Source organism: Podarcis cretensis (genome assembly GCF_951804945.1).
Source record: "Podarcis cretensis genome assembly, chromosome: 2".
Lineage (NCBI taxonomy): Eukaryota > Metazoa > Chordata > Lepidosauria > Squamata > Lacertidae > Podarcis > Podarcis cretensis.
The window spans coordinates 61,731,088-61,757,329 of NC_137171.1; the positions used below are offsets into that span (position 1 = coordinate 61,731,088).

The window sequence follows — 26,242 nt, forward strand, 5'->3', positions numbered from 1 at the left end:
GCAGGGCTAGGATCTTAAACTGGTGTCATAGGGGAGGAGACTCAGACGGGACTTCGCCGATCTAGGGTTTAAGACGTAGGGCTGCACGCTGTGGCTTTGAAATGGAAACTGAACTTCAATAAAGACTTTTGTACATTACTACAGCCTAGCATTGGTCCTCTGTGAGCTGGGACCTAGAGGCAGCTCTGACAACATGCTTTTCCTTTAATTGGAGGTGCCAGAGAGAGGCACCTCCTGCATGTAAGCCAGTGCTCCACCCATTCCAAAAAGCCTTGGAATGAGAACCGTGGAAAGGGAAATGTGTACAGAAGGGCGAGAGAATATAAGTGAGAGGCTGGTTGTAATTCAAAAAAGAAAGACTGATGGAGAAAGGTGAGAAGAGAAACTGAGAGGGACAAAATAGCAGGGCAGAGAAGAAAAAGGGGAAGAGGAAATAGAATAATAAAAGAATAATGTAATGCTCAACTGCCTAAGGCCTGGACAAATATAGATGCTTCAACCCCAATTCCTCGAGAGAGAAGGTTTTGGCAAATGACATAGCCAATTGCCTGTGTTGCAACCCTCCATACCTGACTGGCTGCAGAAGCATTACAATTAAATAATTTAAAGTGGATTGGTTACATCTTACTATGAATGCCAATTTCACCATTCCTTTCATTTGGTGCAGGGATTTTATTTTAAGTAGAAACAGGAGTCAGCTTTTGCACCTACACATAAAAACACACCACTTTTATTTGTTCTCCAAAACATGGAGGGGAGGAAAAAGGAAAAGTGGGACATTCTGGGATAAAATCAGAAATGGCTTCTGTAATTCCAGGACTGATTGATTGTGATGCTTGCTTTATTATACAAAATCTTAACAAATATCTTAAAAAAAAAAAAAAGGACTGTCCCTGGAAAATTGGGACATGTTGAGAGTATGCCATAATGGGCAGTTTTTACTTTGAGTAAAGATTCATGCCCCTTCGTGGATCTCTGCCTTGCTGTGGTGAAGGGGCTTGAATAACTCAGAGAAGCTATGAGCTTTGCCATGTAGGGCCACCCAAGACATACAGGTCATAGGGGAAAGTTTTGACAAAATGTGATCCACCTGGAGCAGGAACCGGCAAGCCACTCCAGTATCCCTGCCAAGAAACCTCCATGGACAATAACAATAGGCATATAAAAGTTATGATGCTGGAAGATGAGCCCTTCAGGTCGGAAGGCGTCCAACATGCTACTGAGGAAGAGCGGAGGACAAGTACAAGTAGATTCAGAGCTGATGAAGTGGCTGGGCCAAAGCCAAAATGTCGCTCAGTTGCGGATATGCCTGGAAGTGAAAGGAAAGTCCAATGCTGTAAAGAAAAATATTGCATAGGAAGCTGGAATGTAAGATCCATTGATCATGGTAAGCTGGATGTGGTCAAGCATGAGATGGCAAGATTAAATATTGTCATCTTGGGCATCAGTGAACTAAAATGGAAGGGAATGGGCAAATTCAGTTTGGATGATCATCATATCTACTACTGTGGGCAAAAATCCTGTAGAAGAAATGGAGTAGTCAACAAAAGAGTGGTAAAAGCTGTACTGGGACACAATCTAAAAAATGATAGAATGACCTCGATACAAATCCAAGACAGACCTTGTAACATCACAGTAGTCTAGGTTTATGCACCAATGCTGAAGAAACTGAAATTGACCACTTCTATGAAGACTTACAACACCTCCTAGAACTAACACCAAAGAAAGACGTTCTTCTCATTATAGGGGATTGGAATGCTAAAGTAGGGAATCAAGAGATGAAAGGAACAACTGGCCAGTTTGACCTTGGAGTTCAAAATGAAGCAGGGCAAAGGCCAATAGAGTTCTGTTAAGAGAACAAGCTGGTCATCACAAACACTCTTTTCCAACAACGCAAGAGACAACTCTACACATGGACATCACCAGATGGGCAGCATCGAAATCAGATTGATTATATTATCTGCAGCCAAAGATGGAGAAGCTCTATACAGTCAGCAAAAACTAGATCTGTGGCTCAGATCATCAGTTTCTTATAGCAAAATCCAAGCTTAAACTGAAGAAAGTAAGGAAAACTACTGGGCTAGTAAGATACAGTCTAAATCAAATCCCTTATGAATACACAGTGGAAGTGAGGAACAGATTTAAGGATTTAGATTTGGTGGACAGAGTGCCTGAAGAACTATGGATGGAAGCTCATAATATCATACAGGAGGCAGCAACGAAAACCATCCCAATGAAAAGGAAATGCAAGAAAGCAAAGTAGCTGTCCTGTGAGGCCTTACAAATCGCAGCGGAGGGAAAGCAAGCAAAATACAAGGGAGATCGTGAAGAATACAGGAAATTGAATGCAGACCTCCAAAGAATAGCAGGGAGAGACAAGAGGGCCTTCTTAAATGAGCAGTGCAAAGAAATAGCGAGAAACAATAGAATGGGAAAAACCAGAGATCTGTTCAAGAAATTGGAGATATGAAAGGAACATCTCATGCAAAGATTACCATAATAAAGGACAAAAGTGGTAAGGACCTAACAGAAGCAGAAGACATCAAGAAGAGGTGGCAAGAATACACAGAGGAATTATACCAGAAAGATATGGATGTCTCGTACAGCCCAGGTAGTGTGGTTGCTGACCTTGAGCCAGACATCCTGGAGAGTGAAGTCAAATGGGCCTTAGAAAGCACTGCAAATAACAAGGCCAGTGGAAGTGATGGTATTCCAGCTGAACTATTTAAAATTTTAAAAGATGATGCTGTTAAGGTGCTACACTCAATATGCCAGCAAGTTTGGAAAACTCAGCAGTGGCCAGAGGATTGGAGAAGATCAGTCTACATCCGAATCCCAAAGAAGGGCAGTGCCAAAGAATGCTCCAACCACCACACAATTGCACTCATTTCACACGCTAGAAAGGTTATGCTTAAAATTCTACAAGGCAGGCTTAAGCAGTATGTGGACCGAGAACTCCCAGAAGTGCAAGCTGGATTTTGAAGGGGCAGAGGAACCAGAGACCAAATTGCAAACATGTGCTGGTTTATGGAGAAAGCTAGAGAGTTCCAGAAAGACATCTACTTCTGCTTCATTGACTACGCAAAAGTCTTTGACTGTGTCGACCACTGCAAACTATGGCAAGTTCTGAAAGAAATGGGAGTGCCTTGGCATTCTTTATTTTGCACTTAACAAGATCAGTTTATATTATCATATACTGTGATACCTTCTGTCTGTTTTGTAAAACTAAATACTGCTTGAGCTCATTCACGAATATTGTTGCACGCCACCCCAATCTCCGAGCGGTGTGAGATTCCAGGAGTTCCAGGTGCTCATCCAGGGTTCATATTTCCTTGGAATGAGGTACAGAGGAGACTGTGGTGTCTTTAGGATGTATGGTTTATTTATACATATATACAACATGAGCCTACGATGGAGGGGCTCACCGCATTATCACCCCAAGAGGGTCTTGCTTCACCCATAGCCACAAGTCTTGGATTCAAGCAAACTTCAAGCATGTTTCTCCCTCAGAAGCTTCAGCCCGCTTCTTCATCCAGTTTCTAGCTTGCATACACCCAAAAAACCAACACCCTCACCTCTGGCCCTTTTCTAAGTATTAGCGAGTTGAGGGATGGCCCCCCACTCATTTGTCATCTGGCACACAACCACTTCCTTTGTCACCTTAACAACCCATATTTAGAGTGCCAATATCAAGAAACTGATGTGGCTATTCCAACAATTTGAATCCTTCCTTAGATTATTGCTGGATCTAGAAATTAGAAGGGTCTTGGCATACAGCCCACTCCCTCCAATAATAATAATATATTTAAATGTAGCATTCTGCTACAGTGTTTAGCTCAATCCAAATAAAACAGCGACACTGCTGTGTTCTTCATCAAAACATGTGGGCAACATGTCTGGATCAAGTCACAATGAGACATCAATTTGGCAGCTTACGGGTATTTCTGAATCGATCATTGCTGCTGGAGATACAAATAGTCTCCATGACATGGAGTGCTTTCCATCAGCTTTGGCTTACCTGCTGACCCTACTTGGATAGGAACAGCTACGCTTTGTTAGCTGCCTCATCAAATGAAAAACACAGGTGGCAATTAGTGAAAAGGAGTTGTCAGTGGTGGCATTTCAGTTCTGGGACACCCTCTCCAGCAGAGCTAGCCTAGTGCTTGCAGTTTTCACTTTTGGCCTGAAGCAAAGCCAGGTCTCTTAGTACTTTCTGTATAGATTGTAACACTGTTCTAGATTTCTTGAGTCATACCTCGTGCCAAAGTAATAATAATAATAATAATAATAATAATAATAATAATAATAATTTATTATTTATACCCCGCCCATCTGGCTGGGCTTCCCCAGCCACTCTGGGCGGCTTCCAAAAAAATATTAAAATACTGTGACACATCAAACATTAAAAGCTTCCCTAAACAGGTCTGTCTTCAGATGTCTCCTAAAAGTGTGGTAGTTGTTGTTCTCTTTGACATCTGATAGGAGGGCGTTCCACAGGGAGGGTGCCACTACCGAGAAGGCCCTCTGCCTGGTTCCCTGTAACTTGGCTTCTCGCAATGAGGGAACCGCCAGAAGGCCCTTGGTGCTGGACCTTCAGTAGAACAATGGGGGTGGAGACGCTCCTTCAGATATACTGGACCGAGGCTGTTTAGGGCTTTAAAGGCCAGCACCAACACTTTGAATTGTGCTCGGAAACGTACTGGGAGCCAATGTAGGTCTTTTAAGACCGGTGTTATATGGTCTCGGCGGCCGCTCCCAGTCACCAGTCTAGCTGCCGCATTCTGGATTAGTTGAAGTTTCCGGGTCACCTTCAAAGGTAGCCCCATGTAGAGTGCAAGCGGGAGATAACCAGAGCATGTACCACTCTTGCGAGGCAGTCCACAGGCAGATAGGGTCTCAGCCTGCATACCAGATGGAGCTGGTAAACAGCTGCCCTGGACACAGATTTGACCTGTGCCTCCATGGACAGCTGTGAGTCCAAAATGACTCCCAGGCTGCGCACCTGGTCCTTCAGGGGCACAGTTACCCCATTCAGGACCAGGGAATCCTCCACACCTGCCCACCTCCTGTCCCCCCAAAACAGCACTTCTGTCTTGTCAGGATTCAACCTCAATCTGTTAGCCGCCATCCATCCTCCAACAGCCTCCAGACACTCACACAGGACCTTCACCACCTTCACTGGTTCTGATTTACAAGAGAGGTAGAGCTGGGTATCATCCGCATACTGATGGACACCCAGGCCAAACCCCCTGATGATCTCTCCCAGCGGCTGCATATAGATGTTAAAAAGCATGGGGGAGAGGACAGAACCCTGAGGCACCCCACAAGTGAGAGCCCAGGGGTCTGAACACTCATCCCCCCCACCACTTTCTGAATACGGCCCAGGAGGAAGGAGCGGAACCACTGTATAACCGTGCCCCTAGCTCCCAGCCCCTGAAGACGGTCCAGAAGGATGCTATGGTCGATGGTATCAAACGCGGCTGAGAGATCCAGCAGAACTAGGAAACAGCTCTCACCTTTGTCCCTAGCCCGCTGGAGATCATGAACCAGTGCGACCAAGGCAGTTTCAGTCCCATGATGAGGCCTGAATCCTGACTGGAAGGGACCCAAATGGTCTGCTTCTTCCAGGCGTGCCTGGTGTTGTTCAGCAACCACTCGCTCAATCACCTTGCCCAAGAATGGAAGATTTGAGACTGGGCGATAATTGGCCATTGTGGCCGCATCTAAAGATGGTTTTTTAAGAAGCGGTTTAATAACCACCTCTTTCAGCGGGTCTGGGAAGGCTCCCTCATGGAGGGAAGCATTCACCACCCCACAAAGCCCATCGCCCAGTCATTCCCGGCTAGCTTTTATAAGCCAGGATGGGCAAGGATCCAGGAGACAGGTGGTTGGTTTCACTCGTCCAAGCAGCCTGTCCACATCCTCGGAGGTAACAGATTGGAATTGATCCCACTCAACTTGACTAGACAGAACTCTAGCACTCTCCCGCCCCGGCCCTGCTCCCACGGTGGAGTCTACCTCTTTCCGAATCTGAGCGACTTTATCTGCAAAAAAACTTTGCAAAATCATTGCATGAGTTTTAGGCTGTATTATATACTTTTATTTTGCCATCAATGAATTTTAATTTGCTTTATTCTGTGGTTGGAAAGCTGCCTGGAAAACATCCTGTTATGGGGCAACTTATAAATATTATAAATAATGAAATATCAATGTGCTTCATTTTGGGCTGGACAATGTTTGTGAAGTGTAAAGCCCCTACCCCCGCCACCATTACTTGTTTGCAAAACTATCATGAAAGAAAATAGTGAGGGTAGTTGAACTCATCCATTGCTACAATGCCTTCTATTTTGGATTCTTCCCTTTCACCCATTCCCACAACCCTTCTGAGTAATACCCTTCCCCACCCTCTCACTATATATAAAGGTCTGGTGACTTCTGTTTCAGAGTATCTGAAGAAGCATGCATGCACACAGAAGCTCATACCAAGAACAAATTTAGTTGGTCTCTAAGGTGCTCCTGGACTATATCTATCATCTATCTATCTATCTATCTATCTATCTATCTATCTATCTATTTCTACTGCATCAGACCAACACGGCTACCTAACTGAATCTGTGTCACACAGATTCTCTGTATTCCACCAGATTTCTGTTATGCCAACTATATCAATGCTGTCTCCACACAGATGCTACTTAACAGGCCTATTTTTTAAAAAGTGAATTGGTTTATTTGTGGGGTGGGTGGAACAAGGTACATTGCAGCAACTAAGAGGAGTGACCTTCAATGGCAGCCTATAGAGGAATAACATCACTACTTTTGATTTCCTCCCTTCCTACCTCTCACGTACAAAGATGTGGCTGGAGATACGTCTTGCCCATGTGGCCATTTGCCATTTGATTGAAGCCTGTGGAGACTCCTTTGTGCTTCAGAAGATGGGAACAAACATGCTTGTTCTCTTGGGATGTTGAGGGGGATGTTTTTGAAGGCTGGCACATTCCATTCCCGGGTGGGTGCAAAGATAACATGATCTCTGAGGCATTGCTTTCCTCCCCTCACCCAAGTTTGGATTTCTCCCACAATACTAGATGACCATCTCCCCATCGCTCATCAGATCTATTTTGGGAGCAGGGTGGGTGGCAAGGGATGATCTATATTTCCATTTTGGCACTGGGCTGGGTGTACTAGTTTCAACCCATGATTAGGATAATTGTTCCACACCTGCTGGTCTTCTGCACATTCCCCTACCTGTGGCAGTGCTGCCACCAGGGTAAGTTTGGTGGGCCTGATCAGGTCCTTGAGGTGGCAGTTCCCACCACCAGCCCCTGGGATGTGTGGTCCAGTGATCTAATATCCTGGAGAAGCTTAAGTATTTCATTCTGTGATAGGTCTTCCACTCCTTTTGCTGAAAAGACCACAAGTCATTAAGGGCTGGGCCAGCTTGTGGAGATGGGGTGGGGCGGGAGGAGATGCCATGGAGCACCTGTGACCTCTGTACTTGCCCAGGAAGGGAATGTGCCAGCCTTGAACACCCCCTCAAGAACATCCCCCTCAACAACCCAAGAGAACAAGCATGTTTCTTCCCTTCTTCTGAAGCACAAAGGAGACTCCACCTTGTTCCACACCACAAATCAAACTAATTCCCTTCAAAAATAACCCTGTTGCTCCCACTCTGTTCTTCCCTTTTGCATAAATTGGTGAGTGGGATGTACTTTGAAGGCATTTGGAAGGCAGATATTTAAACTGGGCTGCTGAAACCCTGGACCATCATTCTCTCCCCCTGCACACGGTGTTCACGGTAAGAGCAGGAGTGAACCAGCTCCAGGATGATTGCTGTGCTGCTGCTGGTGTTTGGACTGACCCCTGCCTGCATATTTCCTGTCAGTGCTGACATCCCTGTGTACCCAGACTTTGACCCCCAAAAGGTAAGACGTTTACAGATGGGACTTGCAACCTGTGGAAATGAGTGATGTTTCCCCTCTCCCCTCTGACCTTGCTTCTCTTAGGACTCTGGATAGGACACCTGAGCAGCTTTGCTCTTGAGTGAATAATAATAATAATAATAATAATAATAATAATAATAATAATATTTATACCCTGCCCACTCTGTCCAAGGACTGGGCTCAGAGCAGCCAACAACAAGAATATAAAACATTAATATAATATCAGGCAGGGAATAAAAATATTCTAAAATCAATGAGCTAGAGTAAATCCAATAAGATGGCAAACGGCAGATTAGGGTTGTTGATCTTGAATGCTCACAGTAAAGGCCCTGTTGCTGTTGGAATTCAGTGCCGGTCAGAGGTATGTGCCTATCTCTCCAGGCACCGGCTGAATTCTTTCGACCTCCCTCCGGCGACTCCCGGCAGGAAAAACACTCGAGGTCCATTCCGGCGATTTTCCTCAGGCTGTGAGAAAAACACACCAACTGCTTCTCCTCCTCCCTTCTCCCTGCATATCCCCAGGGAGGGGAATCAGACTCAGACAGAAATGTATCTTACATGCTTTTATTCCTGTCTTTAGCAGTCATACAGTAAAAGATGTCCGCTCTCTTCAACAAACAGAGAGAAACTCCAAACTCCACCCATGTACATCCTGTACAGGTCATATAACACACACACTGAGCTAACATCTGGTGCTCAGTACAGAATGGACTGCCCCTTTGTTTCCATGGCAACAGTCACATACTTCCTGTCTGGCTTTCCAGCCACAAGCAGCTGACTGAGCTGCTGGAGCCTTTGCTTGCTGCAGCATTGCTGCTTTAGAATAACATACTCCCCCTAAAGTATCAATGCGTGCTGCGAGCAAAGCGTCATCCAGAGAAGAAAACAAACAGTTGTTATACTTATAACACTCCCCTGTTGTTTCAGTTCCATCCTTGGAACTACCCGCCATTGGTTTTACCAATGTACCTCTCTGGTTGTGTGACTTCCAAGGAATGAGTGCTTCTGCATTACCTTGGTTAGCAACTCTCTGTTGTGCCTTTGTCTCTGACTCAGACACAGCTTCAATTTGACCTTGGTCGTTTACAACAGCAACACATGCAATAGCTTGGTTGGCAAACTCTTTTGAATACCTCTTGGGTGGTACACCCTTCGTTGCTCTCTCAGACCTACGTAAGAGGTGCTGCTCTCCCTTGCTTTCTGGTTCAGCCTCTGAACTCTCTGAAGAACCAGTACTAAGCTTAATCAGTGGTTCATCCTCCTCTTCTGAGGGTCTAGTCATTACGTGAGATTTCCTCTCAATGACTGTGACAACTGAGCTGTCTGAGCTATCGCTGTCATCATCAGTACTACTGAACTCAATAAGATCAAACTCATCATCATCATCATCAGAATCATCATCATCACCTGTGGGAAATGTGTGAACAATCACTCTCTCCTGTTCAGGAGCACTCTCTAGAAATTTTGTGAGAATCACCTTACCAGATTCAGACAAAATTACTCTGTAGAGACCCTTTTCATAACCCACAAAAATGCCTCTGGCATTCTTTACTCCACCCGGAGCTTCTGTCCTCACATGAGACCCAAAAACCTTGAAATGGGCAACAGAAGGTTTTCTGTGGAACAGTTTCTCAAAAGGAGAACTTCCCAACTCTTTTGAAAACTTTCTCAACCACGTATAAGTATATGACATTAGCGACTCAGCCCAGTACTCATGTGGCAGATGTGAACTAAGCAATTGCGCTTCCATTCCCTTTTGCAATTCTTTGTTCACCCTAACACAGACACATCTCTTCCAAGCTTCTTCGGAAGCTGCAATTTTGTGTCTTATCCCTTTCTTCTTCAGGAACCTCTGGAAATCCTGTAAGAGAAAAATTGGCTTCTCATCTGTGCAAAGACAATCTATGTCAGCATCATGCATATTTTTAACCTTGTCACAAAACTCTTTAAACCTTTCTAAGGCTTCTTTCGGTCTCTCCAAAAGATTAATCCAGACAAAACCTGTAAAAGAATCAACACATATTAGGTAATACTTTGCATTGCCTCTAGATGGTGCTAAAGGACCAATCACATCAGCATACACCCGCTGAAATGCCTTGTCGACCCTCGAGGTGACCTGCTTGGTGTTCTTCTTGGCTACACCTGCAAAAGAAATCATGTTAGAATCACAAGAATTACATTCCATGTAATCACTTTGATCAAAAGTCAACAAATACAGTCCATCTTTCTCTTCGGCAGAAAGATACAACTCTCCATCTTTGTAGATCTCGCAGTGTTGATCATCATAGGACAGTTTTAGTCCCTTCTTGGCAATCTGCGAAACGCTGAGCAGATTGTACTTCAACTCTGGAACCAAATAAACATTGTTTATAGTCAAGTTCTGACTTTTAAGATACACAGTCCCAATTCCGGTGGCTTCCAGCTCTCGACCGTTGGCTTGTTGTACAACGAAGCTTTGCTTCTCAAACGACGAAAACAAATCCCTGCGATGGGTCATGTGAACCGTCGCTCCCGTGTCTAAAACGAAGGAATTCCCCACTTGTGGTGTGGCTTTTAGGGACATCAAAGCCTTTGCAGGCTTCGCCTGTGACTTGGCATGACTTCTGCCTGACGCCTCAGACTTCGTGGAGCTTCCCTTGGCTCCTTTGTTCTGACGTGGCTTCTTGCAGTACCGCTGAAGATGCCCAGTCTGCCCACAATTGAAACATTGGACAACGTTCAAAGCTACAGCATTTTCTCCAGTAGCATCAGCAGTGGGGGTGTCAGAACTCCGTTCTTGTCTCCCCCTGTCCTTGACCTCCAGTGCAGCAAGTCTGTCATGTTCACAAAGAACCACGGCAAAGACCCTGTCCGACGTTAGATCAGCTGCTGGGAGAGACCCCAGCTGACTGGCAACCGTTTTGTAAGTCCGATTCAGGCTGTTTATCACCATGAAGCAAAACACTTCCTCATCCAGACGGAAATTGCGTTCCACCATCTGCTGACGCAGAAATTTCATTTCCGTCAGGTGCGCTTGAACATCTCCATCAGGCGCAAGCCTCAGGTTAGTCAGCTTTTCAAAATACAGCAACGCTGAAGAACCTGCATCTCTCTGATGTGTCCTTCTCAGCGTGTCCCAAACATCTTTCGCGTGCTGTAAATCTTGTATATGAATAAGCTGAGAGTCTGACACGCACAGAATTATAGCCGTTCTGGCCTTCACATCCTGTGACTCCCAAGCACGCGTTGGTGCTGCAGGGATGGGGTTCTCAATCACCCCAAACAGTCTCTGATTCTGCAGCAAGGCCTTCATCTTAATAGACCAAGATGCATAATTGTCACTGGTCAAGAGGGGTGGAGAAGGCAGCCCCCCCCCTTTCTTGGCATCCATTTTGAGTCCTTGCATTGACTCTCAAACACAAGCCTCTAAAATCCAATAGCTGGCTTGTTTACACTCTGTGCACCTGGCAGCTCTAACACTGGCCGCGTGGAAAGTCCCCTTTCAACAGTTCCTTTGTAAGGGCCTAGTCAAAACACGAGCTGTTTGTGCCTCTCTGGGCACAGCCTGACTTCCAGCCCTTATCTCGAAACTGGCCTGCGTTGCTAAGCAACCACATTCCTTTCCTTGGACAGGAAAAACCACAGGAATGTTTGGAATGCAGACTCTTCTCTCTCGGAGCTGTTTTTCCCAAACGTTGCTCCCATGAAGCAGAGAATGAATCAATCTGCATTCACACTTTTAAGCCCGAAAATCTCATACCTGGGCTCCGTAGCTTGGCTTTCAGCTTCTTCTGGTCAGCTTCTAGCTGCAGAGAATCAGCCTCCATCTCAGGCTTCCATGGAGAGGGATGAAAATAGCAGCTCTGCTCCAATTTCTGCAGACTTCCATGGATCGTAGAAACCATCCTGGTCTGCTACCACTGTTGGAATTCAGTGCCGGTCAGAGGTATGTGCCTATCTCTCCAGGCACCGGCTGAATTCTTTCGACCTCCCTCCGGCGACTCCCGGCAGGAAAAACACTCGAGGTCCATTCCGGCGATTTTCCTCAGGCTGTGAGAAAAACACACCAACTGCTTCTCCTCCTCCCTTCTCCCTGCATATCCCCAGGGAGGGGAATCAGACTCAGACAGAAATGTATCTTACATGCTTTTATTCCTGTCTTTAGCAGTCATACAGTAAAAGATGTCCGCTCTCTTCAACAAACAGAGAGAAACTCCAAACTCCACCCATGTACATCCTGTACAGGTCATATAACACACACACTGAGCTAACATCCGGTGCTCAGTACAGAATGGACTGCCCCTTTGTTTCCATGGCAACAGTCACATACTTCCTGTCTGGCTTTCCAGCCACAAGCAGCTGACTGAGCTGCTGGAGCCTTTGCTTGCTGCAGCATTGCTGCTTTAGAATAACAGCTTTTGGGTCCCCCTTCTCCTCTCGCCCAGGCCCACAAACGTGGCTATCAGCAGATTAATGGCTGCCTGATTTTGATTTGTGCTTCTAGCTCTGGTAGGAAAATTACAGAGATGAGGTGGGTTGCTTTATATCAGGCACGTCCAACTCCCCAGAGACTGCAATGTACTCCCAGGATAAAATAACTGGCACTAATCTATGCATTGTCATTGGAAGGAGGAGGAGTGTGTAGGGGTTTTTTTTGGGGGGGGGTTGGCCAGAGTTGTTGAGCATTTTATTTGGGGGGGGGGGAATGACAAAAAATGCACAACAGAAAGTGCAACACTAAAAATTGAACGCAGCGCTATAACCAACATTACTTTCGCAGTCCACCGACTGGACGTTGCTATTTTATATATTTAAACCTATCACCTTTCGCTGCCCCCTAAAATGTCAATCAAAATTCTTCTGTTTTAGGTTGTCGGGAATTGGCACTCCATCGGGATAGCTTCCAAGTTGCCTGAGTTGAATGAGCATGATCAGAAAATATCACCAATGGACCACACGGTGGAGGTTTCGGATGGAGATATGAAACTCATCGCTAATTATATGTCGTTAGTACCTTACAACTGATACCTCTCCTCCTCCTCATGCATAGGCTGAGGATTGAACCGGGGTCCTTGTGCATGCAAAGCAGGTGCTCTGCCACTGAGCCACAGCCCTGATGTCCCCTGAAATCGTTTTGAGATGCTTTGGAAAGGGCATAAAGTTTCTGGCACTGCCAGTCAGTGTAGAAATGTTTCCCATCCCCTATTCTCTCTCTCTCTCTCTCTCTCTCTCTCTCTCTCTCTCTCTTTCTTTGGTCTTATTTTATCTTAATATATCATAACGAGCCACTTAGGTTGGGCATAGTGATATAAATAAAACATAGCTGGAATGCCAATGGAAACATTGAGTAATCCTGTGGAAACCATTTGATAATGTAGAGGCCTCCAAAAAGGCCTGTTCATTTTGAAGGCATTGACCGCAACAGGGTGCTATTCCACTTGACACTCCGGCTATCCTTCCCTCTGGTAAACTCTAAGGCATCTTACTGGTACTGTATTCTTCCATCAGTGGCTCTGACACCCTAAAAAATACAAGTAGAGGAGGCAAGGCAGGAAGCAGGCTGGGTATATGGTTTTGAAGTGCTTTCATTTAGCTCTCTTTTCCAGGGATGGTGTCTGCAAACAATCAGCTCTTGTGTTAAAGCACACTGACAAACCTGGTGTATTCGAATTTCCTGGTAAGTATGAGTGCCATGAGCCACCCTATTACCTGATGACAAAGTATGTTTTGTGATCGGAAGATCCAGATGCTGTGATTTGGGCAAATGTTCAAACATCTGTTCTTTTTATATTCTTCCTTCTGAGTGCAAAATCGAGTTATGAGGGGGAGAGCAATGCAATCACTCACCCACCAATAAGGTTGTTTATTTTAGGAAATACATAACTTGCCTAGAAAAAGGTTACTAGGTCTAGCCAGTGCTTTTTTCTGGGGGGACACAGGGGTACACATACCCTTAAACATTTTGTCAATCTAAGTTTGGCCTCATTGAGGGGGCAGTATTTCAATACGAGTAGGAATATGAGAGGACCCCTAAACTTTTTTTCTGAAAGAAAGTACTGGGTCTCACTAAACCTAAGTAGGCTAGAGAAAACAAAGGCAGCTATGCTTGCTCCATAGTTCTTTCGGAAGATCATTCCAAGCTGACCTCTCATCTTGAGATTCAAGAGAGAAGTGAGAGGAGGAGGAGGAGGTTGTAAAGAGGATGCAGCATAAGACTATCAGTCTAAATAACAAAAAGATAGGAAGGGCAAATGAGGAGTTAAAGGTATGTAACAGTCTGGTTATGTGGAAGTCCTTTGCCCATCTTTACCTCATGCAAACCCTTCTTTTGCAAGCTGATTTTCCCTCAGTTCAAACAAAACATATAAATATTTTTAAATTTCCATCTGCGTTTTGTGATCTGAGAGCAAAAGAGCAGTATATGAAGGTTGGTAAAAGAGACATCACAGTACAGTGGTACCTCGGGTTAAGAACTTAATTCGTTCAGGAGGTCTGTACTTAACCTGAAACTGTTCTTAACCTGAGGTACCACCTTAGCTAATGAGGTCTCCTGCTCCCGCCGCACCGCTGCCACATGATTTCTGTTCTCATCCTGAAGCAAAGTTCTTGACCCGATGTACTATTTCTGGGTTAGTGGAGTCTGTAACCTGAAGCGTCTGTAACCTGAGGTACCGCTGTAACAGGAAACTGCCAAAAACTATTTGTCCGTTTGCCTGAGTTTGACCCACTCAGGCTGATGGTGGCTCTTTCCATCCCCGTGTCAGAAGTCTCTTTCCATCCCAGTGACAGGATCCTTTTAAGTTGCACAACATCAGGAATTGAACCAGGGACATTCCACATGCAAAGGAAGTGATTTACCCCCTGAGTTATGGTTCATGGCAGATGGTTAAACCAACGCCTCCACTTCCCAACTTAGGAGGATATGATTTGCCTTGTTGCCATCCAAAATTAATCTTGGGCTTTTCAAAATGGAAGACTCCTGCTTTCTCTTTTGATCTCCCCTCTGCTTAACCAGGAGGACCTTGAGTGTTTCACTCAAGGCTGCACAAGGGAGTTCTGGGTTACAGCTGGGATCTATGTTCTCAGACCTGGGGAGCAGTCTTTGCTTCTTTATCGCAGAATCCCTGGCAGCCAGACAACTGATGTTCATAGTACTGGGAAGAGACTCTGTCACCCTGCAATCTTTATCTTGCAAGAGATCCTTTAAGCTGCCCTCATACATATCATCCCAGCCTGATTGGTTTTTTGGGTGGGTGGGGAAATTTATCATTATTTTGGTAATATTGTGCTCGATGAAGAGTGCTGGAGAACTTAAAAGTTGGCCAGTCTTTCCTGACACTAGGATTGGCTGGAATAAATGTAATGCTCACCTAGAGGGTTTTATTATTTTTGAAATGGATCAAAACAGCTAGTTTTTGCTTTTCTAGTGAGGTTCTCCAAGGCCCGCAGGAAAAGTTCTAGTTTAACAGAGCCAGGCAAACAACAACAACAATTTTGTTACTTATATCCCATCCATCTGACCGAGTTACCCCAGCCACTGTGGGCGGCTCTCAACAAAGTTAAGGAGGAGCAGAAGGGGTGGTGAGTTCTCACTGTCTGGAGCCTCTCTGCAACCTGCTTGCTCTGCTACTCTCCAAACAGGGTCTAAGGTCCGCCCTCCTCCCTGCCACATACAGTGGTAACTCTAGTTTGGATGAAATATGTTCTGGGGTGCCGTTTGCACCCCGAAAAGTCCACAACTAGAGCGCTTCTTCTGTGCAAGCATGGAGTGCACACGGCCATTCTGTGCATGTGTGAAGCATGCAGAATGCATCTGCAACATGAAGCAAACGCAACATGAAGCGAACGCAACTAGAGGTATGACTGTATTGAGAAAGAGGGAGGGGGTGTCCTTCCTCAAAGCAAGGCCTTCTGGGGAAGGGGTTGAGAGAGTGTCCACATAATCATACATTTCCTATGTAACTAGTCAACATTTACATTTAACTTTAGATTTTCAGCATAGTACTTGCAGCCTTGGCCACACAAACACCTTCCTTTTAAGAAGAACGCCCTTTTCTCTGGCTCAAGAGTTGGAGGAGTCTGCCATGCCTAACACCATGGCTAAAAGAGGGGGAAAGTAAGACAGGGAGCAAGATGAAATGTGTGGGGATGAAGGAATGGTGGTTCCCACTGCCTGCTTTAGGTAGGGCAATCTGTGGCAGTGGACCTGGGCTGGACACTTATTAAGTCATGGAGATTCACCTCCCTTAAAATTCTGAAGACATATTAATGAGGGGGTGGGAGAAAGAATGAATAATTAAGGTGACTAAGAGTGGCTGCCCCCCCCCCACTAACATCCAAGAAATGAGGAACCCGCTTCCTTCAGTTGATATCTTGTGTTGTTTCCTGTATAGATGGTATTGCCCATATCATGGATACTGATTATGAAAAGTATGTCATTATGCACAAGAAGAAATTAGAACATGAAGCTATATATCTGACTGGTATGTGTTATGGCAATGGATTTTATTTTTATTTATTTAATACAGCTCTTCACCCATAGATCTCAGAGCAGTTCACAACATAAAACAAACAAACCAATAACCCTCACTCCACCATGTGGTATATCTGTGGTTCAGCAAAAAAGGGTGCTAGTTAGTTAGTTAGTGTTGCTGTTTTTCAACTCATTCTTCAGCCACAAAGAAGTTACAAATCTCTCTCTCTCTCTCTCTCTCTCTCTCTCTCTCTCTCTCTCTCTCACACACACACACACACACACACACAGACACACACACGCCCTAAAAGTCACAAAAGGAGAATGGGTTGGGAGGAGAGGAAAGAAGCAAGCTCAGTTTCAAGTTCTGAGTTTCAAGTTTTTCTGTGGACCAGCCAGAGCAGGAAAAGTTCAAAGGAAGGAGGCAGAGCCAGTGCTTATCTGGCTAATTTCTCTCCCCCCCCTTTTTTTTGTTTTTTTTTTTTTTCTGTCAACAGTCACCTATACTGTACAGAGTTAAAAAGAAGGAGGAAAACCTATTTAAAATCTTGACTACAATAATCTTCTAGAATAAAAAGTGGCTAATGGAATAATCAGCCCTTCCCGGGGTGAAGGAATATCTTTTTTGGAAAAGGGGGTTGAACCCTAAAGAATGGCCACTTTAGCACTTCACATGAAGATAAAAGGTGTCCCCAAAATAAAAGGAAACAGGGGGCTGCATTATTAACAATGATCCAGCAGAAAGAGCAGCTACCATAAAGGCTCCCACTAGCACATAGGGACAGTCAGCACCTGTGTAGGCTTTCAGTTCCTTTGGATCAGACATGGCCAAACATGGCCCTCCAGATGTTTTGGGACTACAACTCCCATCATCCCTAGCTCGCAGGACCAGTGGTCATGGATGATGGGAATTGTAGCCCCAAAACATGTAGAGGGCCAAGTCTGGCCAGGCCTGCTTAGATCCTCTTTTCTGGTTTCACGGGGGTTCTGTTCCTGTCCAATGGACAATCCAGAGAAGATGGCAAGAGTAAGAGACTTTTGGTGCTCTATAGACATAAAACAGATATTTCAGCCTTTCTGAGAACAACAATTTACTCAACCTTTGCTTGTGTTTAAAGCTAGGGGATCGGAAGTGGGAGATGACATCAAAGAAAAATTCAAGAAATTAGTTTTGGAGCAAGACTTTCCTGAGGCACACATCAAATACTTTGAGCATGTTGGTAAGGCAACCTGATCTCAATATTTTTTTATTGTAGCTGTGTATGAATGTCTCTGTGTGAAACAGAATCTGAGGAGCTATATTTAGTCTCAGAGAGATTCACAAATCTGGATCACCACTACAGTTTGAGTACAGTGGTACCTCGTTTGATGAATGCTTCAGAAGTTGAACATTTTGGTTTTCGCCAGAAACCTGGAAATAAATGCTTCCGATTTGAATGCACCTCGGAAGTCGAACGGCTACTGAAGCTCATTTCTCAATTGTCTCAATTGAATTTGCCGACTGCCCATTACGCCGTAGTTGTCGAAAGTTTCAGAAGTCGAATAGTCTTCTGGAACAGATTACGTTCGACAACCAAGGTACCACTGTAGTTAAATCACTGAAATTAACTGAGGTCTGATTTCCATGCTTAATCATAATTAAAGCACCTGAAGCTATCAGGAATTGAGTGGGGGGTTGATTTGCTAAGGGCAGCAAACAATTTGGACCTAGCTGTGGGAATGGATAGGAAGGAGTTTGTTCTACATCCCTCAGCTGGGGTAGTGTGTGTGGTGGGACTCCAGCAATTCTGGCTCCTGGGCAGGGTCTGGCTAGAGACCAGCTGAGGGACGCGGGTGGCGCTGTGGTCTAAACCGCTGAGCCTCTTGGGCTTGCCAATCAGAATGCTGACAGTTGGAATACCTGCAACGGGCTGAGCTCCTGTTGTTCTGTCCAAGCTCCTGCCAATCTAGCATTTCGAAAGCACGCCAGTTTAATTAGATAAATAGGTACCGCTGCGGTGGGAAGGTGAATGGCATTTCCATGCGCTCTGCCTTCATCATTGTGTTCCGTTGCACCAAAAGCTGAAGGTAGCCCTGTTTAGGGAAGCTTTTAATGTTTAATAGACTATTGTATTTTAATATTCTGTTGGAAGCTGCCCAGAGTGGCTGGGCAAACCCAGCCAGATGAGCGGGGTATTATTAATAATAATAATAATAATAATAATAATAATAATAATAATTTATTATTTGTACCCCACCCATCTGGCTGGGTTTCCCCAGCCTCTCTGGGCGGCTTCCAACAGAGATGAAAAATACACTAAAATGTCACATATTAAAAACCTCCCTGAACAGGGCTGCCTTCAGATGTTTTCTGAATGTCAGGTAGTTGTCCATCGCCTTGACATCCGATGGGAGGGCATTCCACAGGGCGGGCACCACCACCGAGAAGGCCCCCTGCCTGGTTCCCTGCAACTTGGCCTCTCGCAGTGAGGGAACCGCCAGAAGGCCCTCGGAGCTGGACCTCAGTGTCCGGGCAGACCGATGGGGGAGGAGACGCTCCTTCAGATATACTGGACCGAGGCCATTTAGGGCTTTAAAGATCAGCACCAACACTTTGAATTGCGCTCGGAAACGTACTGGGAGCCAATGTAGGTCTTTCAAGACCGGTGTTATATGGTCTCGGCGGCCGCTCCCAGTCACCAGTCTAGCTGCCGCATTCTGGATTAGTTGAAGTTTCCGGGTCACCTTCAAAGGTAGCCCCACGTAGAGCGCATTGCAGTAGTCCAAGCGGGAGATAACCAGAGCATGTACCACTCTGGCGAGACAGTCTGCAGGCAGATAGGGTCTCAGCCTACGTACCAGATGGAGCTGGTAAACAGCTGCCCTGGATACAGATTTGACCTGTGCCTCCATGGACAGCTGTGAGTCCAAAATGACTCCCAGGCTGCGCACCTGGTCCTTCAGGGGCACAGTTACCCCATTCAGGACCAGGGAATCCTCCACACCTGCCCGCCTCCTGTCCCCCAAAAACAGTACTTCTGTCTTGTCAGGATTCAACCTCAATCTGTTAGCCGCCATCCATCCTCCAACCGCTTCCAGAGACTCACACAGGACCTTTACCGCCTTCACTGGTTCTGATTTAAAAGAGAGGTAGAGCTGGGTATCATCTGCATACTGATGAACACCCAGCCCAAACCTCCTGATGATCCCTCCCAGCGGTTGCATGTAGATGTTGAAAAGCATGGGGGAGAGGACAGAACCCTGAGGCACCCCACAAGTGAGAGCCCAGGGGTCTGAACACTCATCCCCCACCACCACTTTCTGAACACGGCCCAGGAGGAAGGAGCGGAACCACTGTATGACAGTGCCCCCAGCTCCCAGCCCCTCAAGACGGTCCAGAAGGATGTCATGGTCGATGGTATCAAACGCCGCTGAGAGATCCAGCAGAACTAGGAAACAGCTCTCACCTTTGTCCCTAGCCCGCCGGAGATCATCAACCAGTGCGACCAAGGCAGTTTCAGTCCCATGATGAGGCCTGAATCCCGACTGGAAGGGATCCAAATGGTCCGCTTCTTCCAGGCGTGCCTGGAGTTGTTCAGCAACCACTCGCTCAATCACCTTGCCCAAGAATGGAAGGTTTGAGACTGGGCGATAATTGGCCATTGTGGCCGCATCTAGAGATGGTTTTTTAAGAAGCGGTTTAATAACCGCCTCTTTCAGCGGGTCTGGGAAGGCTCCCTCACGGAGGGAAGCATTCACCACCCCACGAAGCCCATCGCCCAGTCCTTCCCGGCTAGCTTTTATAAGCCAGGATGGGCAAGGATGCAGGAGACAGGTGGTTGGCTTCACTCGTCCAAGCAGCCTGTCCACATCCTCGGAGGTAACAGATTGGAATTGATCCCACACAACTTGACCAGACAGGACTCTAGCACTCTCCTGCCCCGGCCCTGCTCCCACGGTGGAGTCTACTTCTTCCCGCATCTGAGCGATTTTATCTGCAAAAAAATTTGCAAAATCATTGCAGGAGAACATGTGGCCCGTACTGGGCCCCGATGTTACAGGTAATTCCGCTAAATTGTGAACCACCTGAAAGAGTCTCCTGCTGCTATTTTCTGCAGATGCAATAGAGGCGGTGAAGAAAGTCTTCTTCGCCGTCGCTATCGCCACTTGGTAGGCTCGACGTTGAGCTCTAACCTGTGTCCGGTCAGATTCAGAATGGGTTATCCGCCACCGGCGCTCTAGCCGTCTCAACGATTGTTTCATTGCCCTCAGATCCGTGGAAAACCACGGGGCTCTCCGGGCTCCATGCAATCTGAGAGGGCGCTTCGGAGCCAAACAGTCAATAGCCCTGGTTAACTCCACATTCCAGCGGGCCACCAGGGAATCGGCTGAAAGGCCATCAACATGGGATAAAGCATCCCCTACCACTCTCTGGAAACCATTTGGATCCATTAAGTGGCGGGGGCGGACCATCCGAATCGGTCCCACCTCTCTGCAGAGGGGATGGGTCGCAGAGAAGTCCAGTTGCACCAGGAAGTGGTCTGACCATGGCACTTCTTTCGTTTCACTTTTACTTAGTGTCAGATCACCAACATCCGTAGAGGTAAACACCAGGTCCAAGGCATGTCCGTGGCTATGGGTTGGGCCAGACTTATTCAGGGACAGTCCCATGGAGGCCATGCTTTCCACGAAGTCCCGAGCGGCCCCTTGTAAGGTCGTGTCGGCATGGATGTTAAAATCCCCTAGAACGATCAAGCTAGGTGTCTCCAGGAGAACATCCGCCATGACCTGAAGCAGCTCGGGCAGGGAATCCTTGGTGCAGCGGGGAGGTCGGTACACCAAAAGGAATCCTGTACTGCCCCTATTGCCCAACTTCCAGAACATGCACTCAGAAAACTGGGTCTTCCCAATAGGACGCCTGGTGCAAACTAATGACTTCCTAAAAATCACTGCAACCCCCCCTCCCCGCCCACATGACCTGGGTTGCTGTGCGTAAGAGAAACCTGGTGGACAAGCAGTGGCAAGGACAGGCCCATCTGCTTCATCCAACCAAGTCTCTGTTACACATGCCAGGTCAAGTCCTCCATCCATGATCAAGTCATGGATGGCAGTGGTCTTATGAATCATTGACCTGGCATTGCACAGCAACACTTTCAGGTCATGTGGGTATCCCTTGCTGATTCTAGTATTCATCCGGTCAGGGCCAGACCCGGAGGCAGGGATAGTCCTCAGACAACGACTAAACCTGCCTCCTCTGTAATGACATGGTCATTAAATTATGATTAATATTATTATTATTTAGTAATGCTGGCCACATGACCCGGAAAGCTGTCTGTGGACAAATGCCGGCTCTCTCGGCCTGAAGCAAGATGAGCACCCCAACCCCACAGTCACCTTTGACTGGATTTAACTGTCCAGGGGTCCTTTACCTTTACCTTTTTAACTATTCCCCAGCTCTAGATAATGGCCTGGTTGGGGACTATCAACTCTGCCTTTGGCTGCCTTATGGGGCTCAGATTCCAGTTAATTAGAATTAAAGTAGCTTCAGTCCCATCTGCAAGGAGGCAGCTTCCACTTGGCTGGAGACTGGGAAAAGACCCAGCCAAAAGTTACACATGGAATGCTGGCCTAGGTGGCTATCGTATTTGAAGGTTCATATTCCCCCAAAGACCTTAGTGAGGACTCGTCCTTCCTGGCCACATATCAAAACCTTTTCTTGCTGCTGTCAGTATACTTGGCTGCTTCAGCTCTTTGGTTTTTACACCTCTGTATTGTTTATTTTATCTGCTCTTCTTTCATTGGCATAAATTTTTATATGCTCTGTTTCCCACCCCCAAAATTTCTGCATTCATTAACTGTGTTGAGTGGCTCAGTTTTGAACTAGAATGGTGAGATATACATGTTCCTCACAGTGGCTGACCCATTGAGGCAAATAGGACACGGTCCCACCAGCCTTTTATATATATATATATATATATAATATTTATTAATAGTTTTTTTTTAATTATAACATAATAAACAAAACATACAAAAAATATCACATTTCATAACATATTTTCTTATCCTTTTTGGACTTCCTCACATCTCCCTCTCCTACGTTCCAAAATATAAAAATTAATTCAGCAATTTATCACCTTGTCCCCACCTTATCTAATTTTCCAATGTTACATCTTGAATTTTAGATATATTCATTTGACTTTTTAAAACTTTTTAGTTTAGCCTAATCATTATCTAAAAGTTGATCTTTTCCTAAATTTAGCTTATCTTCATAGTTCAGTTTATCTAATTCAATGGTGCCAAGTTGTTTGTGATCAAGCATCCTCCTTAACATTCATACAGTTTACAATATTTTTGCAAATAGTCCTTAAATTTCTTCCAATCTTCTTCCACCGTCTCCTCTCCCAGGTCTCGAATTCTGCCAGTCATCTCAGCCAGTTCCATATAGTCTATCAGTTGCATCTGCCATTCTTCCAGTGTGGGTAGATCTTGGGTTTTCCAATGCTTAGCAACGAGTATCCTTGCTGCTGTTGTTGCATACATAAAAAATGTTCGGTCATTCCTTAGCACCCTCTGGTCAACAATGCCCAAAAGGAAGGCCTCTGGTTTCTTAGGGAAGGTATACTTAAATACCTTTTTCAGCTCATTGTATATCATTTCCCAGAAGGCCTTAACCCTGGGCAAGTCCACCAGAGGTGAAAGAACGTTCCTTCACTTTCCCTGCATTTCCAACACTTATTATCAGACAAGTGGTATATTTTTGCAAGTTTGACTGGGGTCATGTACCATCTATATATCATTTTCATTACATTTTCTTTCAAAGCATTACATGCAGTGAAATTCAGCCCAATGGTCCATAACTTTTCCCAGTCCTCAAACATAATATTATACCCAATGTCCTGTGCCCACTTTATCATAGCCAATTTAACCATTTCATCTTGTGTGTTCCATTTTAACAGCAAGTTATACATTCTTGAGAGTACCTTAGTCTTAGGCTCTAACAGTTCCGTTTCTAACTTCGATTTTTCCACCTGGAATCCTAACTTTTTATCAAGTTTAAAAACTTCTTTAATCTGAGCATAATGTAACCAATCTCGCACTTTGTCTTTCATTTTCTCCTGACTCTGCAATTTCCAATTATCTCCATCTTTTTCTAATATTTCCCAATACTTCGGCCATTTGGCCTCCATATTGAGTCTTTTCTGGGCCTTAGCTTCCAATGGTGAAAGCCACCTTGGAGTTTTGTTTTCCAATAAGTCTTTGTATTTTGTCCAGACATTAAACACTGCTTTTCTGACAATATGGTTCTTGAAATTTTTATTGATCTTAACCTTGTCATACCATAAATATGCATGCCAACCAAACGCATTGTCAAAACCTTCCAAATCTAGTACATCAGTGTCTTCGAGAAGCAGCCAATCTTTCAACCAGCAAAAAGCTGCTGATTCATAGTACAGCCTTAAGTCTGGCAGGGCGAAGCCCCCTCTTTCTTTCGCATCAGTTAATATCTTAAACTTAATTCTGGGCTTTTTGCCCTGCCAGACAAATTTAGAAATATCTCTCTGCCACTTCCGGAAACACTCTGTTTTGTCCACAATCTGTAATGTTTGAAATAAAATAAGCATTTTCGGCAATACATTCATCTTTACAGCAGCAATTCGGCCTAACAAGGAAAGTTTCAATCTTGTCCAACTTTCTAAGTCTCTCTTAATTTCTGCCCAGCATTTCTCATAATTATCTTTGAATAGACTCAGATTTTTTGCTGTTATATTTATCCCTAGGTATTTTACTTTTTTGACCACGTTCAACTCTGTCTCTTTCTGAAACCGTTCTGACTCTGTAACTGTCAAGTTTTTCCCCAATACCTTAGTTTTCTGCTTATTTAACTTAAATCCCGCTACCCGACCAAACTCTTGAATTAATTGTAATACTTTTTTCGTGCTAGATTCTGGCTCCTGAAGGGTCAAAACTAGATCATCTGCAAATGCTTTAAGTTTATATTGTTTCGCTCCGACCTGAATACCTTCCACCAGCCGGTCCCCTCTGATCATGTTCAAGAGCACCTCCAGAACAGAGATAAATAACAGTGGGGAAATCGGGCAGCCTTGTCGTGTTCCTTTTTCAATTTTGAACTCTTCAGTAATCACATTGTTGACTATCAGTTTAGCCTTTTGTTCTGAATAAATTGCGTCAATCCTGTTCCCAAAACTCCGTCCCACCCCCATCCCTTCCAAATTTCCCTTCATAAATTTCCAAGAAATATTATCAAAGGCTTTCTCCGCATCTATAAAAATTAAAACTGCTTTTGTGTTGATATTTGTTTGCAAAAGTTCCAAAATGTCAATTATGTTCCTTGTGTTAGCAAACAAATGTCTTCCTGGGAGAAAGCCTGCCTGGTCTTTGTGAATTACCTGATTCAATACTTTTTTAAATCTACTTGCTAATATGTCTGCAAATATTTTGTAATCCACGTTTAGGAGGGAGATGGGGCGGTAGTTCTTAAGTTGAGTCTTTTCAGTTTCCGATTTTGGTATCAATGTGATAAAAGCTTCTTTCCACGATTCCGGCGCCTTTTTCCCCTCCAAAATTTCGTTGCTAACCTCCAGCATTGGTTGTATCAAATAATCTTTCAATGTCTTATAATACTTGGAGGTTAGTCCATCTGGCCCTGGAGATTTGCCCAATTGCATATTCTGAATAGCTTGTTCAATCTCTTGTCGTGTTATTTTAGAGTTCAAGATTACTCTATTTTCTTGTGACAATTTTGGTAATCCATTCTTTTTCAAAAATTGTTTTATCTCGTCCTCATCATGCGGCCCTTGAGTATATAATTTTTTGAAGTATCTCTGGAAACACTTTCTAATGTCCACAGGGTTCTGAATGTTTCTTCCTTCAATCTCTAAATTTGTAACTGTGTTTAGTTTCTGTCTCTTTTTCAACTGCCATGCTAGCAGTTTCCCACATTTGGTCCCACCAGCCTTAGTCTGCCTCTAGGGAGTTTTCACATGCCCACCTTCTTACTGACCACCACTCAAGTAGTGGAACTCCTTGAGAGCTTCCTCCTTCATCTCAGTGTTGCCCCTGTGGAGCTCAGTAGGCGGGGGCCTCTCATTGGCTGTGGTTGCAGCTGTCATTTGCTCTGGCTCCATCTGCTGTTGGCCTCCCTGCCTCCCATGCCACCAATCCCAATGGGCATCATCTGCCACTGATTCCAAATAAAGAAATACATATGAGTTGCTCACATTTTCTTCCTCCTTACCACTTTCCCTGACACTCTTCTCTTCCTTTTTCCCACAGAACAATGCACTCCATAAGCTGCTTAATAACCAGATACAGCATTTCTCCATATATATTTGCACCATTGGTTAATAATCAGAAACACCCAATAATCATTACTCTTTCTGGATGGTGGAGATGATGATGACTACGGATCAATGCCTCTGTCCACTCACCACATTTCTGGCTTGTAGAAATTAATGCAACTAGAACAACAACGTCTTTGGGTTCCTCCCTCTCCTGAAACTTTTTTAGAAATAAATATTGCTTAGATCTTGCAAACTTTGTCAGAAGCATTATTGGAGGTCAAAATGGGAGAAGATAAACATATATGAACCTATCAAGCAGCCAAAGCACCTGCCCAGTGAGTGCTCAGCTGTAGAGGTTGCCAATATGGTTCTCCAACTTTGGCTATCCATGCCCATTGGCCAGGCTGACTGGGACTGATAGTACTGATGGATGGAGTTCAGCAACCTATGAAGCTCACCATGTTGGCCACCCCTTGTCTACTCTGCATTGGGAGTATCTCTCCAGAATCTTGGAATGAGAAAGGCTTTGTCAATGTTCCACCCATTCTGAAAAGCCTTGGAATGAGAAA

At 45.0% G+C, this 26,242-nt stretch overlaps 1 protein-coding gene across 2 annotated transcripts; it reads left to right on the forward strand.

Annotated features, from left to right (window-relative positions):
* The first annotated feature begins 7,744 nt into the window (after positions 1–7,744).
* LOC307211200 (epididymal secretory protein 4-like) lies at positions 7,745–25,878 on the forward strand. Of its 2 annotated transcripts, XM_079967643.1 has the most exons (6): positions 7,746–7,922; positions 12,789–12,925; positions 13,526–13,596; positions 16,313–16,402; positions 17,511–17,612; positions 25,666–25,878. In XM_079967643.1, exons 1-6 carry the CDS (start codon positions 7,824–7,826, stop codon positions 25,680–25,682), a joined length of 516 nt encoding a protein of 171 aa, XP_079823769.1. In that variant the 5' UTR covers positions 7,746–7,823; the 3' UTR covers positions 25,683–25,878. The 2 variants fall into 2 exon arrangements, with proteins under 2 accessions (XP_079823770.1, XP_079823769.1); XM_079967644.1 differs by lacking the exon at positions 16,313–16,402 and having other exon boundaries at positions 7,745–7,922.
* The last annotated feature ends 364 nt before the right edge of the window (positions 25,879–26,242 follow it).